This window comes from Cydia strobilella, chromosome Z, assembly GCF_947568885.1.
Source record: "Cydia strobilella chromosome Z, ilCydStro3.1, whole genome shotgun sequence".
In the NCBI taxonomy this organism is placed as follows: domain Eukaryota; kingdom Metazoa; phylum Arthropoda; class Insecta; order Lepidoptera; family Tortricidae; genus Cydia; species Cydia strobilella.
Genome location: NC_086068.1, coordinates 46,683,001 through 46,703,247, shown reverse-complemented (window position 1 = coordinate 46,703,247; position 20,247 = coordinate 46,683,001). Strand labels below are relative to the sequence as shown.

The window sequence follows — 20,247 nt, the reverse complement described above, 5'->3', positions numbered from 1 at the left end:
GAGAAACGGACTTCACAAGCCGACGGTTCAGGCCTTACATGACGCCCGTTAGAAATGGTGTTTGCGATTAGATCGAGTTACAAGGATCTTCTTTGATATGAGGTTGTTGTTTGGTGTCATTGTGTCGACTCGAGGCATTGTGATGATGCGCTTCGTATTCGTAACTGTCGTAATAGTGGGCGTCTGTTAGACCACGGGCGGCAATCAGCAGCCGCAGGAGGCGGATCATTATGCATTAATAAGAATCGAAATGTTTCCGCAGATCTATAAACACTGCTAGTACGAACGTTGCTGAAGTTGGTTATGATAAGTATAATTGACCTTCGTTTTGACGAGAGATGAATAAATGATTTTTGTTATTTCCATTACTCATATAGATTAATAATTTTAGTTGCTCACGTTTAACACTAGTCATAGAATCTATTTGACACTTACCGGTATGTGTCCGTTTATGTATCTTGAGATTTTCGGATCGGGCAAACACTTTTCCGCAGCCGGGAAACGGGCAAGGGAAGGGTTTCTCGCCGGTGTGCACGCGTATATGGTTCACCAACTTATATTTCGCTTTGAACGGGCGACCGTTCCTCGAGCAGCCTTGCCAGAAGCAGGCGTGCGTCGTGCACTCAGGTCCTCCGACATGTTCTACTGTAAGATGCGTCACGATTTCGTGCATGCTCGAGAAGAGTTTGTTGCACAACTTGCGCGGGGGTGGTTGCTCGGGGTCGAGCCACTGGCAGCGCATGTCGCGCCTCGGAGGAGCGCGCACGTAGCGCAGAAAGGCGTGTGGAGCATGGGCATGCGCGTGAGGCACGAGAGGCGGGGCGCCGCCCTGGTAGTGCATGTCGCCACGCCAATCCCAACTTTGCTCGAGCGGCTGCTGCGGAAACAGTTCGCCGCAGCCACCGTACTCGCGCAGGTAGCCAGGTTGGTAGGAATGCAGCGGGTAGGGCTGGTAGTGCGGTGGGTGGTGCGGCGGCGGGTGCGGTGCGGCGGCGCGATGCTGCGGGCCCACGCCGCAAGCCGGCTGCGGGGACATCTTCAGCCCGTAGGACGCCAGGTGCGCGTGGTTCGTTTCGAGGAAGGCGTTCATGGCGGGGGTGGCCGACGCCGGCGCATAGCCCCATTCACCCGCCACCATCCACGCGGCGGGTGTTCCCCGCTGGAGCCTCGGTCTTTAACAGCGTCGACGCCGACGCTTTTCGACTTCACTTAATTACTATTTAGGTGTGTCTCTGTTTTGTCGCCAAATTTTCTTGTGATCTTGCTTTCCTGTTGAAGAAACATTAAAAACTGTCAATTCTAATACAGTCTACAATGGCCTATTTAATAAAATTTTTAATTTAAACTACAATTAGTTACATATAACGCTATTAATATGTAATTAAGATGTAAACAGTTCGGCTTAAGATGTAAATACTCATTGGATACTTTGAACTCTGTTAATGTCATACAGGTAGGTAGAGAGATGCCTAAACGGTCCGTGACCGTATCCCTCTGGCGACCACAAATCGTATTCAAAAAATAATAATGTTTTATACACCTATAACATCGAAAACTTATTAAAAAAAAGTGAGGCAGGGCAGGTACTCGTGGACATTAAATTAAACTGTGGGTGAATTTATACGACACTTTTATACGTCTGAGACAAAAATTTCGATTGTGTTCGTGTATATTTAATTTTAGTTTATTTGTTAGGTCTGGCTCCAATCTCTTTTATGGCAAGTTGGCATGGATAGTTTATTAATATATATAGATGAATGATTAAACCTGTTTGTGGAGTGGCACGGCATCCAAAGTGCAGTGCCTTCCTTGGCAGGGCGTATATGCATACCTGTCCTGCGTGGCGCATGTGTGCGCGCGCTCCAAAGGCCAGGCTATCTACAGATGATTTGTAAGCAGAGAAATTCGTACACGATCTAAACTAATTGTATAATTTTCTCCGCGTCCAGATAGTGTGAATTATTGAGGTTCATTCACATCTACACACACATCATTAATACCACCATGATTTACCATTTTGATACAAAACTTTATGAATACGTACCTATATTTATGTTATGCTACTTATGCTCGTTAAGTCTAGGGAGTTTAATGTGGGATCTTTGGTAAATCTAGTTAGTTAGATATTCCTGCAAGAGTAGCAAAAGAGTAGGTAGTGTATATTTTGTGTCTTGTAATAAACAATTTTAATAAAATCATGCAAATCGATTTCCTACTTAATAGCCGTATCGTCTTGAAACTTTGAATGTAGTTATATAATCGGCGATAATTAAAGTGCGTTTTAAGAGATTGTTTTATTTTTGGCAGAAACCAACTTCTGTCTAGTACTACCCAGTAAGTGTAGTTTATGAAAGTTACTGTTGTTAGTTTTAAGCATCAATCACAACTGGCGCATGTGGGGTTTACCTTTAAAGGGGCCCACTGACTATCAATCTGCCGCACGATATCGGCATGTCAGTTAGAACAAAATGTTGACAGTTCTGAACAACTGACAAGCCGATATCGTCCGGCGGACTGATAGTGGGCCCCTTAAGGCTCTGTGGGTTTAGGCCCCGTAGACAACATGCCAATCGCTAACGCTACGAAGCGAACGAAACGCAACTGTCACTGTCGCATTAATATGGAAGAGTGATAGAGAGAAACAAAGCGATTCGATGGCGAAACGATAGCGATCGTCACCTTGGCTAGGCCGGCACGGGCAGGGTTTACTCTCACTCTCTATGAGCGCAAGCGTGAGCGAAATGGATGTGCGTGCCCAGAATCGAGGATATCATGTGTTTGTCCGAAAATTTGTACAAATTTTTAAGGTGTGTTTTAGACCGTGATTTTTCCATCTAGCAAAAGTCAAGAAATCAGGTTTCGAATCGATGAAGTTACTAGAGAAAGACCTCAAGAAGTCAAGATTGCTAATTAAATTTTTGGCAACCGTATTGTGATCTAAAAAGAACTACGATTTTTCAAAAAGTCGGCTGGACGGTTAAGGCGGAGTATGTCACATTTTTATGAGGTCACTTTCGAGTTAGGTCACGTTCTGAGGACGTCACTTTCTGAGTTTGTCACTATCTGAGTTCGTCACATTCTGAGGACGTCACTGTCTGAGTTTGTCACTTTCTGAGTACGTCACTTTTTTAGCATAGTAAGATTTAATCGCATACCTGCACGAACAATGAATACCAGCAATCAGCATACGGCCTATATACGGCCGCTTTTATGTATGACATACAGGGTTTTTTTTTCGGTGGCCATTGAAGGGAAATACGAATCTATAGACGATAAAACGGAAAACAGTCTTAAGGTGACGTTCGTATTCAGACTGCAAAGCAATACTGCGGCAGTATTGCAGCGCGACATATAAATGTTTCTGAAATATTCTGTATTTCTTTGTATATTTTAAGCTATTCTCCTACAGATAGTAGTTATTAAGTTTTATACAACTTCAGTTATTTAAAGCACTAAAAAGGTAGCCAATTTGAAACTATCAACATTAAAAGTTGTCTAATTCAGTCAGACTATTAGGGTTCCGTACCTCAAAAGGAAAAAAACGGAACCCTTATAGGATCACTCGTGCGTCTGTCTGTCTGTCCGTCTGTCACAGCCACAGCCTATTTTCTCCAAAACTTCTGGACCAATTAAGTTAAAATTTGTTATACATATGTAAGTTTGTGACCCAAAGACGGTTATGTAACGTAACAAACGAATTGGCGGGGGCCACTTTTGAGGGGTAAATGAGAAAATTAAAAAAAATAGTTTTTCAAACTACATCGTGTTACATATGAAATGAAAGAGCTCATTGAGAGAATCTCAAATACATTTTTTTTTTAATTTTATGATAAACAGTTTAGAAGTTATTCAAGAAAAAAGGGAAAAAATACCATTCCCCCTTTATCTCCGAAACTACTGGGTCAAAAATTTTGAAAAATACACAAAATAGATCTTTACCTATAGATCACAGGAAAACTTATTAGAAATGTGCAGTCAAGCGTGAGTCGGACTTAATTACTTAGTTTTTGATCCGACCCCTAAGGATTTTTTAAAGGCATTTCTCATAAAAAATACATTGTTTAAATTGTGTAATGTACGGAACCCTTGGAACGCGAGTTCGACTCGCACTTGGCCGGTTTTTTTTGGTATAAATAATGCCATTAATGCCTTAGATGCAGTACCGTTTGAGAGCTTTGTTATATAATTAAATTCCAGTTTTAATTACCGCAACAGTTAATCTCTTTGTTTACCCGGATTTTTTTGCTAACGGCAAACTCTAAATCTACTGATGCCAACATAATCTTGTTTATGCATTGTTTGAAACACTCAGCGGCGCAGGCATCGGCGCGGCTATACCTGGCTCTCTTAAACAATGTCACTCCTTTTAGATCTCCATCTAATCTGTACATTATCTGCGTGGCTCCCTGCCGTGTGGCCGCTTCATCACAAAGCAACGGGTTGACAGATCTTTACAGAACGACATGCAGGAATAGGATTACTAAAAATATGACATTTGCTGACGTTTAAATCAATTCCCATGGCATTTTATACCTTATGTTCCGTTACATAAAAGATGTTTGCAACGACTTTCGAGTTTATTTTAGGTAAGTAGGTACCTACTCTGCATCTGCTACACGGTTTTTATGGCTGTTTTTGAGAATTACCTTTAATCTTATTAGGATAGTCGTTTTGAGATAGATGTGCAATATTTATCAGTTTAAAAGATTTTCGCTATAATTTTGTTATTGTTAATACTTTTGCATTGCAGCTTTACTGAGTTCTTTGACACTGACATACTTTTTTACATGTAAGACTGTTTCTTATGATATTCACGCTATTATGTCACATAAATTGACTAATTTTTATTTTTTCACTTTATGCCCGTAGTATTATTTGCATGTACGAGTAGGTAGGTTTATATAGAGGCAGAATCTAGAAATACAAAAATATTATTTATACTACTTGCAAGGTATCCTTATTTCTCATATAGGTAGGTATTCATACATTATTTAGTAGCATATCTCCTGCCGTAATATTATTTGTTTTTACTAAACATAACCCCCTATAGTTATTATGAATAGGTACTTACAAAGACGGGACGGTGTAAGATTAGTAGGTAATAGGATCACGCTGGCTCTCAAAATGTAGTATAATTAAAAAATTTAAGCGACTTCAAATAGGATAAAATAAAATACATATTATCCCTTTTATATGCACTAGCAACTGATATGTTTGAAGTCGGTGCCAAGCTAAATCTTAAAAGCATCAACACACTGTTAAACCGTATGCCAACCCTGGTACGGTTGCAGCTGCTGGGGGTATTATTGGCCAGTATTGTAACTATTAGGCGACTCACAACATATCAGTTAATTGCTAACGCATATAAAAGGGATAATATTTTATTTTAACCTTTTTTAAGTCGGGTTTTCTTTTTATATGATCTTATTTTTTATTTTAAGTTTTTATTATGAGCGATGCAGTATTTTGCAGGACGCGTTCCTGTCTGGTCAAACAGTCATGTCACTAAAACGTTTCGCGATTCAGTTACGTTTCTAGTTTCAAGGTCTGGATCAGATACCATCATGATTGGAGGAGTTCCCTCAATTTCTCATGGAACACATCATCAGAACTGGACTTTGACAAAATGTTTGTTAGAGCCTTAGGTAGCTACTTGCTTAACAAACTTTAGAGGATACGGAAACTGAGATTTAAATATTTTAGGTGAATATATCCGTCTCACTGACGGAAGGCTACCAAAAGTAGTGCGATAAGGACAACGCCAGGTTAGGCGAAAAATCCTGCGTAAAAATCTCAAAAAAAGAGGTTTCGTACTCGACTGTTTCCTCCTCCAAAACTTAACCAAACGTAACGAAATTTTGAGATCTAAATGGTAATGAAATTATATGTGTCGAGACTGTTTTGATTTTTAGGCTAATTGATGTCATGAAATAACCGATGTCACCCGTTGACCACGAATGCCTTAAATGAAATGAAATCACAATAGGGGGTTATAATGGGGGGGGGGGGGGGCGGGGGAGGACACGGTCGAGTACGTTTGTATGGAGAAATAACCACTCCTCTTAACGAAGAAGACAAATCGCCAAACGTGATATACGCGTCGATGAACAGTTCCATTCGGGCATTCATCAGCAGATTCACTTCACCAAATGGCACTTTTTTAATGCGAATGCTTAGCTGATTGGTTGGTGAAAATACAAAAATTGCTAATATTATGTCTATAACATTTGAGAAGTTCCCTCAGTTGTTTATAGATCCCATGATCAGAACTTTACTTTGACAAAAATGGAACCACCTTGTAGGTAACTAAATTACTTTTGAAAAAAAAAACTAATCGGTTCAGAAATGACGGGGTTCTGAGGTAAAAAACATACGAAAAACAAATAAAAACATACAAAAAACAACGAGTGCAGAATCAAGAGGGTTATGATTTCTCGAGTAAACGCAGTATTAATCACGAAACACATATGTTTCTCAAAATGCACCTAACCATTTACCATATTCTCTTTGTGGGAATTATATACATTCTAAAATATTCAATACCTATATCCCCAGACAACTATAATATCAGTATCACCAACCATAATATATTATAATATAACTTAACTATGTAAGGTACAAAACATATTTTTGTAATATATATAACTTACAAAACTGGCGAAAACAGCTATTGACAATGACAACATTTGAATTAAGGGCATTTTCTTCTTTACCCTTTAAAAAATGTTTTTTCTAAAAGTGTGCTAGTACAGCATCACGTACTTAATACGAGCAAAAACAAAAAAAAAACTCGAAACCACTTCGCCATTTTGAAGTTCAACCAGAAATCAATGCGGCACTACGATTTTAATAAATATATTTTTGATTTGTTTTGTTGTAAAGCTGCATACTATAGAGCTTCTTAAATCGTGTAGATACCTAAATACCTATTACATTGGCTATTTTGGTTATAAATTTAAAATTAAATGCACAGTACGAATATGTGGCTTAATTTATACCTATTAAAAATGTACCTACTGTTTTTGACACTTTTATTTAGCTTCAACGCGTACATACTAGCCGTACCACGAGTTGACACTTGACGTTTACGTTAGTGACTGCGTAAACTCAATGTATTGGTGTTTATAGAGGGAATGCTATCGAGTTGACGCACTCGGTAAAGTAAATGTCACACGCTAACTCGTGGTAGCCGTGCAGTCAGATATTTGATATTTGTAATACAGTCAAACCTGTGTAAGTGAGAACTGGGTAAACTATGGAAGGTAGAGGTAAGGAAATGAATCTTCATGTATCAAAAAGTGACCGTAAAAAACAGTAAATAGGCGGCGCCACCATACACTGAAGTACCTAGACCATACACCTAGTATTTTATATAGATGTGCACCCGTGCGACCGTGAGGGACAGAACATACGCAATGCGACAAAAATAATCAATCAATCAATCAAAATATTTATTGTTGGTCATGAGTTACAGAGATGTTATTCTAATGTACAACGGTCTTCATGTCCTGCCTCAGAGAGGCGTACAATATGGAAACTTAATTCTAAATGAGATCATTTATGTAAATACATTACAAAATTGGTTAACATAGTGTTTTATATTATTCTGTTAAAAAATCGGAGATGCTGTAAAAACATTTCTCCACAAGCCATTGAAAAAGTTTTCTTTTGAACTCCATAGGCATCAACTTCTTTAGGTGGATTGGTAATTTATTATATATTTTTGGACACATAACCATAACAACATTCCTGACAACATACCAGAAACAACCTACGTAATTTGGTCGGGTTATTTGCTGCCCTCTAACAGTGAGAGTATTTTCCAGGTCCCGTCATTTTATCCTGCCAAAACCTATAGAAGTTAATAACATAAACCTGTATTAGTGAGTAATTTCTTCACTCTGTAACTAACTGTATGTGAGATTGCTAGAGTTAGACCAAGTAAAGTCTGTAACAATTTTGACAGCATACGCAGTGAAAGTGTTATTTGTACATCATAACTTCATAGAAGTTTGACGTTTAACATAACACTTGCACTGCGTGTGCTATCAAAATCATTGCACACTTTTCTTGGTCTAACAACTCTACTCGCCAAAACCTCTGTATGCGACAGTTAAACATTTGCCATTTGCGACTCAAAAAATTTAGAAACTTATTCTATTCGAATGACCAAATGTGCAGTTGTTATTGTTTTTTTTTTATACTTAGTTTTAAGAACTTTTTCTTTCATTGACCATATGTGCGTCGGTCATTGTTTTATTATAGTTTGAGGACCTCACATTTTTAATAATAATAGGGTATTCTCCTACTATTAAAATCAGTTTCTCTTTTAGAACTGTCAAAACGATTTGTTAATATAGAATGTATACCTATGAAACATTACACAATCACGGTCAACTCACTTACTTTTTAGGAAGGACGATACTTTTTATCGAAGATACTTTTTATCGAGTATTTCCTCGAAAGGAAAAAACGGAACCCTTATAGGATCACTTTGTTGTCCGTCCGTCCGTCCGTCCGTCCGTCTGTATGTCTGTCAAGACCCTTTTTCTCAGGAACGCGTAGAGGTATCAAGCTGGAATTTATATCAAATACTCAGGTCCACTGTCCCTTAGAGCTGTGAAAAAATCAAACTTCTAAGCCAACGCAATCAAAAGATACAACCGTTTAAGCCGCAAATTTTCGACACTCGCAAGGGAATCAAAACCTACAAGGTACTTCCCGTGAACTCAGAATCTTGAAATTTGGTACGAAGCAACATCTTATAGCACAGATAAAAGAAAAATTGCGAAAACCGTAAATTTTTAGTTACGTCATATAATGCAAATATTTTTAATAATTTTAAACTTACTACCTTTTTCCTCATGAACGCGTAGATGTATTAAATTGAAATTCATATCAAAAAATATGACTCGATTGTCGTGATGGGTGAACTTTTACTTATATACCTACAAGTTTGTACGGAACTCTCGGTGCGCAAGTCCGACTCGCACTTGGCCGGTTTTTTTATACTTTAATCCGATTTATTAAGGCGCTCTTATAGTCAAGTTTTAGGTTTTCGAGGGGGTGAAGCAGACGTAGTGGTAGAATAGGCAGGCGCCGCGCCGCACGATTCCCGCGCAACACGGCTACGTCCTTATTCTGACGCCATCCGTATTCTGGATATTCTGATTTGTTAGTTACGGATTTTTTTCCGGAAATTTAATATATTTAATAAGATACATACATTATATACATTGACGTAATAAATAAAATTGAAGTTAAAAATTTAATTGAATTTTAAATTGATTATAGGCATATTCGTATTTTCATGACTATTTAATGAAATTTAAAATGGTAGGTAAATAAATTGTACCTATGTATACAATACTAGAGTATGCCGCAGTAAAACAAATAATCAATCATTTCTAATCACAGTTAATCAAAGTTATGGTTTGGAATTTTATTATAAAATGTCCGTCTGTCACAATCTATTTTCTCTGAAACTACTAGACCAAAGTTAAAGTGTGGTACACATATGTAAATTTGTGACCCAAAGACACATGTAACGTGAACAAACGAATTTTAAACATAGGGGCCACTTTTGGTAAATGAGAAAATTAAAAAATTAAGTTTTCAAACTATATCGTGTTACATATCAAAAAAAAGAGCTTATTGTGAGAATCTAAATTTTTTTTATAATTTTAGGATAAACAGTTAAGAAGTTCCCCCCCCCCCCCCTCCACCCCTTTATCTCTGAAACTACTGGGTCTACATAAAAAAAAATACACAAAATAGTTCTTTACCTGTAGGTGTAGATGACAGGAAAACCTATTAGAAATGTGCAGTCACGCGTCAGTCGGACTTATTTACTTAGTTTTGATCCGATGCCTATGGGTTTTTACAGTAATTTAGGTTTCACAAAAAAAAAAAAATTGTTAAAAATTGTGTATTGGAACGCGAGTCCGACTCGCACTTGGTCGGTTTTTAATTTTATGGAGCCAAGTGAAGGGCACGCCGAGCTTAAGAACACGAGTGAGTATGGTTATGAATATGAGCTAAATTTTAGTTTTAATGTCGAATATTTCTTTCGTCTTACCATATGATAAAAATCCGAGGCTTGGTCATTATGCTATAGAAATAACTAAAATATACTAATCGAGCTGTTTTCAAATCAGTTCACTAACGAATTTTGCTCACTGCAAAGAACAGCCTATTCGCAAGAGCAGAAATACACTGATTTAAACTTTCACAATTTTGTGAATAATAAAGAGCAGAAATAAACAAATATCCACATATAATTCCAAATATCCAAATATAATTGTAAGTAGTGGATATTTGTTTCATCTTGGTTATCGCCTTGTAATGCTCTAAAATTGTAATAATTAAATTAGGTAGGTAGATCTAGTCTCAACCTAAAAAAACTTTATTTTTCGGTTTTCCTCTAGTTAAACGACGTTAAGTATGAAAAAAATATTGATATGTGATCGGTCAATTGTTGATACCTACAAGCTGCACCTAAATGATACTCATCCATCAATAATATTTTAATCCGGTATATCTCCTGCATGTGCTAAAGCTGAAGGTGTTCCAATATAAATAGGGTAGTTGACACATGTTGAATTTTACAACTAAATCTAGTTGAATAGATAGAAAATGAGCAATTTATCACAATAAATTGGAAAATTAAAAAATATACGGGAATAAAAAAAAAATACAAAACTTTTTTTTTAATTTCACAGGAAAAAAATAACGGTACCATTCGATTACTTACATTTTATTTAAAAAATATATTGTATAGCAACAATATACATAAACGCAACATTTCACCGACAAAATCGCAATTTCCTTGTTTTCCATACATCGAAACGGCTTCTAAGCAAAGTGACACAGTGACGTCACGATGTGTTAGAGCGTTGTAAAAATGCCAGACTTTGACCATCATTTGTGACTTGTGAGTTTTGTATTGCTTTAAGACAAAGGGTCCCTTTAGGGACATTTGATCCTCAGTACAAACCTGATCGACTAATACCATTAAAAAAAATTGTCAACTACCCTATTATTTCCATAAATTTTACAAACCTACTAGCTACACCTACTTGAAAACACCAACAATGATATTGTTATGAAAAATCCGGAAACCGAAAAATATTATCCGGAATTGTGAAAATAATTTCCGGATTTCTGAATAACACTGGAAAAATAAATACCCAACTTATTCACGTGAATCATAAAATCTGAGGGCCTACCGCGAACGAACTACGTTTAACTTGTTGCCTCTCTGTCGCACTCATGAATACGTACGTCAGTGTGACAGGGAGGCAACACGTCGAAAGTGGTTCGCGGTAGGCCCTCTGTTTCTAAATTAAAGTACTTAACTTGTACGGTCAGCTGCAGAGACGAGGTACCACCCCTGCATAGAAATTTGTATGCAGGGGTGGTACCTTTTCTCTGCAGCTGACTGTACATTGTTTCGATACTTCGTAATTATCCTTTACCTATCGCCATTATTCGATTCTGTTCCCGTTTGAGTATAATTACAAAATGTCCCATTGTCTTCAAGATGACAATCTTTCTGAATTCTAAACTAGAACAAAACTTTATTCAAATCGTAATAAAAGCAACTAATATCATTATCATTTTAGAGGGCCTACTGCGAACCACGTTTGACGTGTTGCCTCTCTGTCGCACTCGTAAATTCGTACGTAAGTGTGACAGGCAGGCAACACGTCGAACGTAGTTCGCGGTAGGCCCACTATTCAATATACTCTATGGTAGGCCCTCAGTACATTCGATGCCCAACTTGTCTAAAAATTATAATATGACAGACGAATGTCTGAAATGTCAGCGTATTTAAGAATTATTTCGCTGAAATTTTAGTTTTTGCTTCGTAAATGTGACCGAAATATGCTCTCGCAGTTCACGTAGCCGTGCCCTTTTGTGTTTAGTTTTTTTTAATGCTGTGATTACCCATTTTGCCGCCAACCACCAACGTCCGCTAAACTAGTACAGGTCCGACGCTGACAGTGGTCACGGGCGTACTGGCGTGAGGAATCGACGCACGGTGTTGCCGCGTGGTTGCTGCGCAGGGTGATGTTTAGTATTATATTGTAATTATGAATGAAAAAATTTACGTATAAATGAGAGGTCAAGCAAAAACTTAGATTTACTTAAAAGCTATCGAATGAAGTAAGTCTCATATTAATTTTCCTCGTAGTACTTCTAAAATAAGGGAACAAAGTCAATTTTAAGCATATTTTCAAAAGAGAATTCTATCGAGGAAATCATGAGCCATCGTGTTTCTGACAAGCAAATAACTAGTTCAGAGTCTGAAGTTATACATACTAGAAAATAATGCTAGAAATCCTTGTAAAAGTCTGTAAATATTGCTTCAAAATAGCGCATTTTACTATACACCGCGCCTTAAAAGGAGGTGTTTTTAAAATTAACTGCTATCTATGTTTTTCTAATAATTATCTGCTGCTTTATTTCATGCATGGTGTGAAATAACTTATTTTAAATACAGTGTAAAATAACCTATAACCAAACGTGCGTACGAACATTTTAAGCCTTTAAACTCAGTTTAGTAAAATCAATTGTGAATGAAGTTGCTGTGCTTACTCATTATGTCCAAACGAAAAACCTCGGTTATTCGTCGAAGCATATTTGATAAAATTAACGAACTGGAAAAACATACACAGAACATAAACACAGTAACGCAAATGAAATTAACGGATTGTTTAAAAGTTTAATGTCAGTTTTTTTGGGAACATTTATTTCCTGCTATTATTTTAACTATTACTTTGACGACCTGTCTGGCCTAGTGGGTAGCGATTAGTGACCCTGCCTGCGAAGCCGATGGTCTCTGGTTCGAATCCCGGTAAGGGCATTTATTTGTGTGAAGAGCACGGATATTTGTTATTCTTTATTCTTTATTGTATTGCAGTCATGTTCATAATACATTAGGTGTTACAGTTTGAGGATGGTAGGTACATGTTCCTGAGTCATGGGTGTTTTCTATATATATAAATATGTATGTATCTATTTAAGTATGTATATCGTCGCCTAGTACCCATAGTACAAGCTTTGCTTAGTTTGGGGTTAGGTCGATCTGTGTCAGATTGTCCCCAAATATTAATTAATTAATTAAATAACACTTTCACACACGTAGTTTGTTTACAAACGCACATATTAGCTGTAATTGTATTGACCTCTATAAGTGAAACAGACCTCTCATGTCATTCTATAAGCTATAAGTGAGAAACCTCTATACGTGAAAAAGAGATTGCGGTCCCTTGAGCTCTCTCTTATCCAGGTTTGACTGTATTTGTATAAGATCTGTAATATTTTTGAGATTATAGGAACTTTCAGTATGACCTGTGTATTTGTGCTTCAAATCTTGTAACAAATTTGAACCACCTCCCGGTGTCTGATTAAATGGTTAAGCAAAAATTTGGCATATTTCCTTATATCCGATGACAATGCAATAATATCAGATGATGCAGTCAGAAGGTGGCCAAAGGAGCTCTTCCATTGAAAAACATAAGCACATTGAGTTTAGGCTCATTAGATGAAAGGAAAGGAAAAAGTACAGTCGCCAATGAAAGTGTGTATCAAAAAATAATTTTGACGGGAACTTGTTTATATATAGGTAGATTGGGATAAATAATTAATTATATCCTAGATTTTAATCAAATATTTGTTGTCTCCGTTATACATATATGTACTTATATTATTTTTAAATGAGCCCCTCTTCTATCATTAAAATTGTTGGATGCATATCCCTACTTATTAATATTATAAATGCCGAGGTAACTCTGTCTGTCTGTCTGTTACATCTTTACGCTCATACCGCTGAACCGATTTAGATGAAATTTGGTATGGATATAGTTTGTGACCCGAGGAAGGACTTAAGATAGTTTTTATCAATCATCATTATCATTCTAAGCGAGCGAAGTCGCGAGCAGAAGCTAGTACAAGTGTATTGATCAAACCTTTGACCAGATTGATCAATATAAAAAAAAAATACAAAAATGACGTTAATGACGATGGCGATATTTTGAAATAAATACCTAAACAATTATTTGAATGAGACGTAAAAAACTGGATTCCTAACTTTTTCCTTTAAATAATTATTTGAATGAGACGTAAAAAAAACTGAATTCCTAACTTTTTCCTTTAAACAATTATTTGAATGAGACGTAAAAAAACTGAATTCCTAACTTTTTCCTTTAAACAATTATTTGAATGAGACGTAAAAAAACTGAATTCCTATCTTTTTCCTTTACCTAATTTAAAAATTTTCTTCCTTAACTTTTTTAGTAATTGTATTTACCCCAGATTTATTTACTGTGCTTGAGAAAACGTACGGGCAACGTTCGTATACAAGATTTGTTGTAATATTTAGGTAAGCGCCTAATGTGTCATTCCAAATCAACATAATATAATTTTAAAACTAACACGGGACTTAATCGCGTACAAACTTACGTTTATTTATGGCCTGACGTTTCGAACGTGACGTTACGTTCGTGGTCACAGGCAGACTGGCGAGGAATTGTATCAACATCTTCTTGCCGCGCGGGTTTTGCGAACTACCCGCACTTGATCTTGATTATTAATTTGTACGCTAGGCCCCGCGCGCGGCAAGAAGATGTTGATACAGTTCCTCGCCAGTCTGCCTGTGACCACGAACGTAACGTAACGTAACGTAATTTATTTTATTATGTGTAGTAGTAACTTAAAATATTATACTGAGTAAAAAACGTTAGAACTACCTAGGTATATATAAAACAAAGGATTGGAGACTTAGGTAAGAATACATGAATATAAAAAAATACTAAAACTAGTAAAATTATTGTGTACTAGGTACTTATTTGTAGTAAATAATATTTTTTCTCTCATTTAATAACGGGATGTGAAAAAAATGTCTTAATTAATCACCCGATGGCAACAATTAAACCTAAGCTAATTACCTACAAAATAATGGGCGTATCCTGAATCCAGTTATCAGAGACCTATTTAAATAATGTACCTATATACAGGTTTGCTTTAATCATCGTCGTCTTTCTAGCGTTACCCTGGCTTTGTGCCACCGCTTTCTTGGATAATCGTTCAAAACTTTAAAATTCAAACTAAGCAGGCGAAAGCGCTTTGTTTTTTGAAGTGAAAACTTCTTTAGCGGCACTTTTGGGAAAAAATGTAAAACTCGCGACAGATTTCGAGTCACGTGACCAACAGATTGAAAATTCTTAAGACGGACACGTGACCTGATCGAAATTATGAATATTATTATTAATTTGTGTTGATTTTTCCGAGGGAAACTTTAATGTTAATTAATTGTAAAATTGTAATAGTTCTGAAGTGTTAAATATTTTAGAATGGTTAGGGAATAATTTTGCACGAATTGCTTTAATTATTTAAAATACCATATTCAAGTTTTCACTTCTGCCGGCACTCCCGTAGTGCAACCCGTTGTTTTTGTTTCAATTAATGTTTTTTTCAATGCCTAGGTAAATTTCTAAGTATTCTGTATTGTATTTAGAGGAGGTCATACTGGAGTTTTTGACACTATTTATTTACCTACTCGTAAGTACTTATGCACGCAGTATTTTTATAGGTACCTAGGGCCTAGGTCATTTATTTATTTTTATATATCATTTTATTATTTTCTTAGGATCACATTATCATAAATCTATAATATAAGTACCTACGTAGGTATCTTTTTTGTGTAAGATAGATACTATTATAGTTTGGTCTCGTTCAGTAGTATGGGTACCATTTTAAACTAGAATGAAAAACCTTTTAAGCTCCTCCTAAATCTACAAGATACCATATAGCAGGCCAAATAGTTTTCAAAGAGCTACGTAATATGATTTTTCTTTTTTAGATTTCGTGAAATGAATGAATGAGATTGTTACTTCTTTTTATCTTAGGTACCTACTTTAAGTTATTTAGATCTAAAAAAAATTGCACAATTAGCTTATTTCACATTTTTTGTGACTGAAACCTAACCATCTTATTAACTCAATGTTTTTTTATTATAAGTAGGTTAGAAATAAAGCTTATATCAATTTTGCATTATATGTGCCATTTTCAACCAAAAGGCTACTTAATAGCCGCTTATCAGTAAGGCGCTATTTCCATATAGCTTCAATTAGAAATCAACCTTATCAACAAGCGACAATGTGGTACCTTTTGATTGAAAACGTCACATATATCAATATTACCCAAGGGACGACGGTTAGAAAGTTAAATAAATATAAAACGGATTTGAATTGTTTGCAAATGAGCCACTAGGTATCGTCCGCGTTCTTTTGGACGGATATGATGGTCGCGGTTATTGACGTAGTGCGTGATAATCACAATGTTCTGTCAATATGATAATAAAGTATTTAAATCGCGCGCTGTTACAAAGAGATGTTTACTCTCTGGCACGTGGATAATGGCGTACACCTACTGGACAATTATATTTACATACATAATTATGATCAAATTCCGAGGCACAGTTAAATAAAAAATATGACATTGATTTGATATTAATCCCAGTGCATTATTTCGCACTAATATGGAAGTATAAAGTGAAGCACTGAGATTATTATCACTATTATCAGATAGGTATTTATATTTTTAACTGAATATCAAGTACTTAAGTATTTAGATACCTACCTATATTCTACAATTTCTTCTCCTAGGTCACAAAAATGTAGGTGTGTTAGGTCTTTTCTTAAATCAGGCAATATTTAGTGCAGAATGAGGAGCTCTACCTACCCACCAACAAGTATTTATACAAAACATAACATGGACAACCAAATAAATAGGGTTCAATCCATGGATTCTGTTTAGATTGTATATAAGATGCAATGTGCCATTCCTGTAAGCTAGTTATATCAGTAAAAAAAGGAAAATATTCGCGGGAAAGACACCGCACAGCACTATGACCTCTTGAAATTTTGTGTCATCGTTTAATAAATAAAAATGTATATGTGTAAAATAGATATGTTAAATCTTACTTGAATAATTTTCAGTCAGTCTTCGTTTCAACAATCACGTAAGTAAAATCACAAATAGTAGTTTGTCGGTTAGCACACGAAAATATATTCAGAGCACTTCACTGAATCTATATCTACATAGAAAATATTTTTCAGTAGGTATCCCTTAGAACATTGATCACAGTGGTTGGTTGACGCGTTGTTATAAAAAATTTGTTTTTATTTCACAGCCGCATTCTGTGATGAAATGAGGTGTAATCGGTAGCATCAGTTTCTACCAAACTGATGCTAGTGTTTGTAACCGAGCAATTTTTTTTTGGTAGAGATGAAAAGCTTCGCGACGTGTGTCCACCGACTCGGCTGAGGCTCTCAGCATGACTGCGGGCTCCCGCGTCGCCGCCCCTCGGCCCAGGCGACTTACTGTTTCTAAGAAAATATTTTGTAAACGAAACGGGCCCGGCTACCCTACACGCGGTGAGGAGGGCGGTACAGCGTAAACTTTTTCACCCAATGACGCCCGCTCCGCAGTTGTAACCGGGAAGTTATATCCGCCTCCCTCTGTTCATAATTATACTGCGTGCGCGAAAGAGCCAGATGATCCACGTTGAGCTCATAACGATAGTGTTGAGAAGAAATTTTCTTTGTGTTTGTGTCGTAATGTGTTTGCTTTATCAGATTTACGTTGAAAGCTCCCCGTTAGCTTTCGAGGGCGCCATGTCGAGCGTTCTTTCTAGCGGAGCGTCGAAGGCTCTGGTGGGACAAAGAGAGAAGACGCCGGGAAATGCTCTGGCTAATGTATTTTCCTGTGGGAAGGAAAACACATGTTGTCGCTTTTAATTTAATCGCGTCACGCTGCGAGCGCGTGTCGTGCTTCGAGGTGGGTAGTTTTTCTCCGTGCGCCATTTTCCTATTAAATTATAGGTATTATATTGCTACATAAATAACACCCGAAACTATGGAGAGGTTATTATAACTTACGATGATTTAGTAGGTAAAAAATCGGAAAAGAGAACCCATTGGATCTAAAATAAAACCCGTGATAATTTCATTTCAAACTAGATATAACACTCATAAATAAAATATCAATAATTAAATATAGGTATTCAGGTAGTCTGCTCGTAGTTTAACTTAATCCAGTTTTATCGATCTTACTGTTTAAACAAGACGAATCAGATTTTAATGAGAGTTTGGATAATTTTCTTATTTCCAAATTCCACTCACGCAAAATTCCACTAAATAAATACCTAATATTTATAGTATTGTAAATCTGTAACACATAATAAGGCAGTCAGACGTAGGTAATTGTAGCATCAGCAGATAAATTTGCATTTTTTGACAGTGCATGCCAACGAAATTGAATTGAAATATAAGAATAGGAAATAAAGTATACGAAAGTATTTTTTGTTAAATGCTCTCTTATTATATAGGTATGTAGCTGTAGGTATTACTGCAGCTTTAAGACCCTAAGATGCGCAAACGTAATTTTGACATGTAGGTATTTTGGGCCATAATGTAATAAATATGATAAAACCTAGTTTAAAAGCTTGTAAAAAAAGACTATCTTTTTGGTGTGCTGTAAAAAAATCAAAAATAGAGCCAGGCCAAGTAAGTTCCAAATATGGTTATAAATATTAAAATATCTCGGTTTATTGTATGCTCAGTGATATTTATTGTTTTATGTACATAATAACTTTCTAATGTGTTTAATTTTGCCACTGAAACGGACGAGACATCTTGTAAATATCGATATTTACCCGAGCGAATATATGACCCCTAGTAAACGGGTAAAAATAGAGTAAACTGCCTAGAATCCATGGTTATATTCATTATAGGTATGTAGGTGAAAGACTGAAATCATAACAATATTATTTGCATAACAATTGGTTTTAAAACATTATCCCACGGCCAATTAACATTCTGAGCGTACTATGGCTGAATATGGCGCTCTTAAAATAATTGATGCACAATTAATTTGACATTCCGATCCTAGTTTGTAATTATTTAGTAAAAAGTGGCATTCCACGTGGTAATGCGCGAGGGCACGCCCCCGCGCGGGCTCCATTGGCCGCGCAGCGCCCGCGCCGCTCCGCTTGGCGCGAGGTGCGGCCCACTCGCGCGCAAACCTTATTTTTATTTTATTTTATCGTCTGCACGAACAGGCTCGTGATTAATTTAATATATTTTCACCGAGCCTTTATTTCGCTCACGCAATAAGTTTTTTTTAGCAATCTGATTAGTGGTGGCCATGAATCCATTTTTTGTAGCAGATTATGTTTATTGATTTCTTTGCGATTAAAACGCGTGGATTTATTTATTTATTATGTACACTTTTATCGAATCGATCGAAATCGCTGTGTTATCAATTTTTGGAAAAGTCTGAATCTGTAATTTACGCCAAAATATATAAACAGCTGAATGGCTAGTTCTGGGGCAACAGCACGGGTTTTTACCGAGGCGCTCAACAGCATCTAACTTAATAAATGTCGTCTCTTTAATATCTAATAATCTGGACCAGCGAAGACAAGTAGATATTGCCTATTTTGATTTCCAAAAGGCATTTGAAAAAGTCGATAATGATGTGCTGCTTAAGAAGCTGTCAATCGCGGGTTTCAGCACTCACTTACTAAAACTGCTGGCCAACTACCTTTCGGAAAGAAATCAATTCGTTCAGTACGACAGCGCGCGATCTTCTCCGTTCTTAGTCACATCGGGTATTGGGCCAGGAAGTAGCCTCGGACCCCTTTTATTTGCCGATGATCTGAAACTGGCACTACCAATCAACAGTATTGACGATTCTTCTCAGCTGGATATTGATAATATTTCTGCCTGGGCTCGTAATATTAGTTTGAGTTTTAGTTTGAACAATGAAAAATGCTTAGTCATTACATAAATACGCGCAATCGGCACCCTGTAAATCATCCCTACACTGTCACTGAAATCAAGGATCTTGGTATATTTATACATGGTTTGATACGCAGCTCACATTCAACCAGCATATTATGAAGACCTGTAACGAAGCCCGAAGATGCTTAGGGTTTGTCATACGCTAAGCCAAGTTGTTCACGAACAGACACGCTATAGCTCCTCTACAACGCATTCGTCCGGTCCAAGCTAGAAACAAATGCGATCATTTGGAATCCCCACGAAAAACATTACACGGTTTTAGTTGAAAGAGTCCAAAAATCGTTCGTAAGACTTCTATATAAGAAATTATGCTGGTATTATCCTCTTCTGTATCCAACACTGTTCGTGTTAGATATGGTAAACTACACATCCCTCG

The 20,247-nt window shown here is 36.6% G+C and overlaps 1 protein-coding gene across 1 annotated transcript in view; it reads right to left on the bottom strand.

The window, feature by feature from the left end:
- LOC134753989 (zinc finger protein ZIC 4) overlaps nucleotides 1-18,005 on the bottom strand; it is a 38,711-nt gene extending 20,706 nt beyond the window's left edge. Inside the window, exons 1-2 of the mRNA XM_063690030.1 lie at nucleotides 16,989-18,005; nucleotides 436-1,269 (exon numbers count right to left, since the gene is read on the bottom strand). Coding sequence (XP_063546100.1) covers nucleotides 436-1,138 — 703 coding nt within the window. The 5' untranslated portion in view covers nucleotides 1,139-1,269; nucleotides 16,989-18,005. The remainder of the gene's footprint in view (nucleotides 1-435; nucleotides 1,270-16,988) is intronic.
- Nucleotides 18,006-20,247: the final 2,242 nt, after the last annotated feature.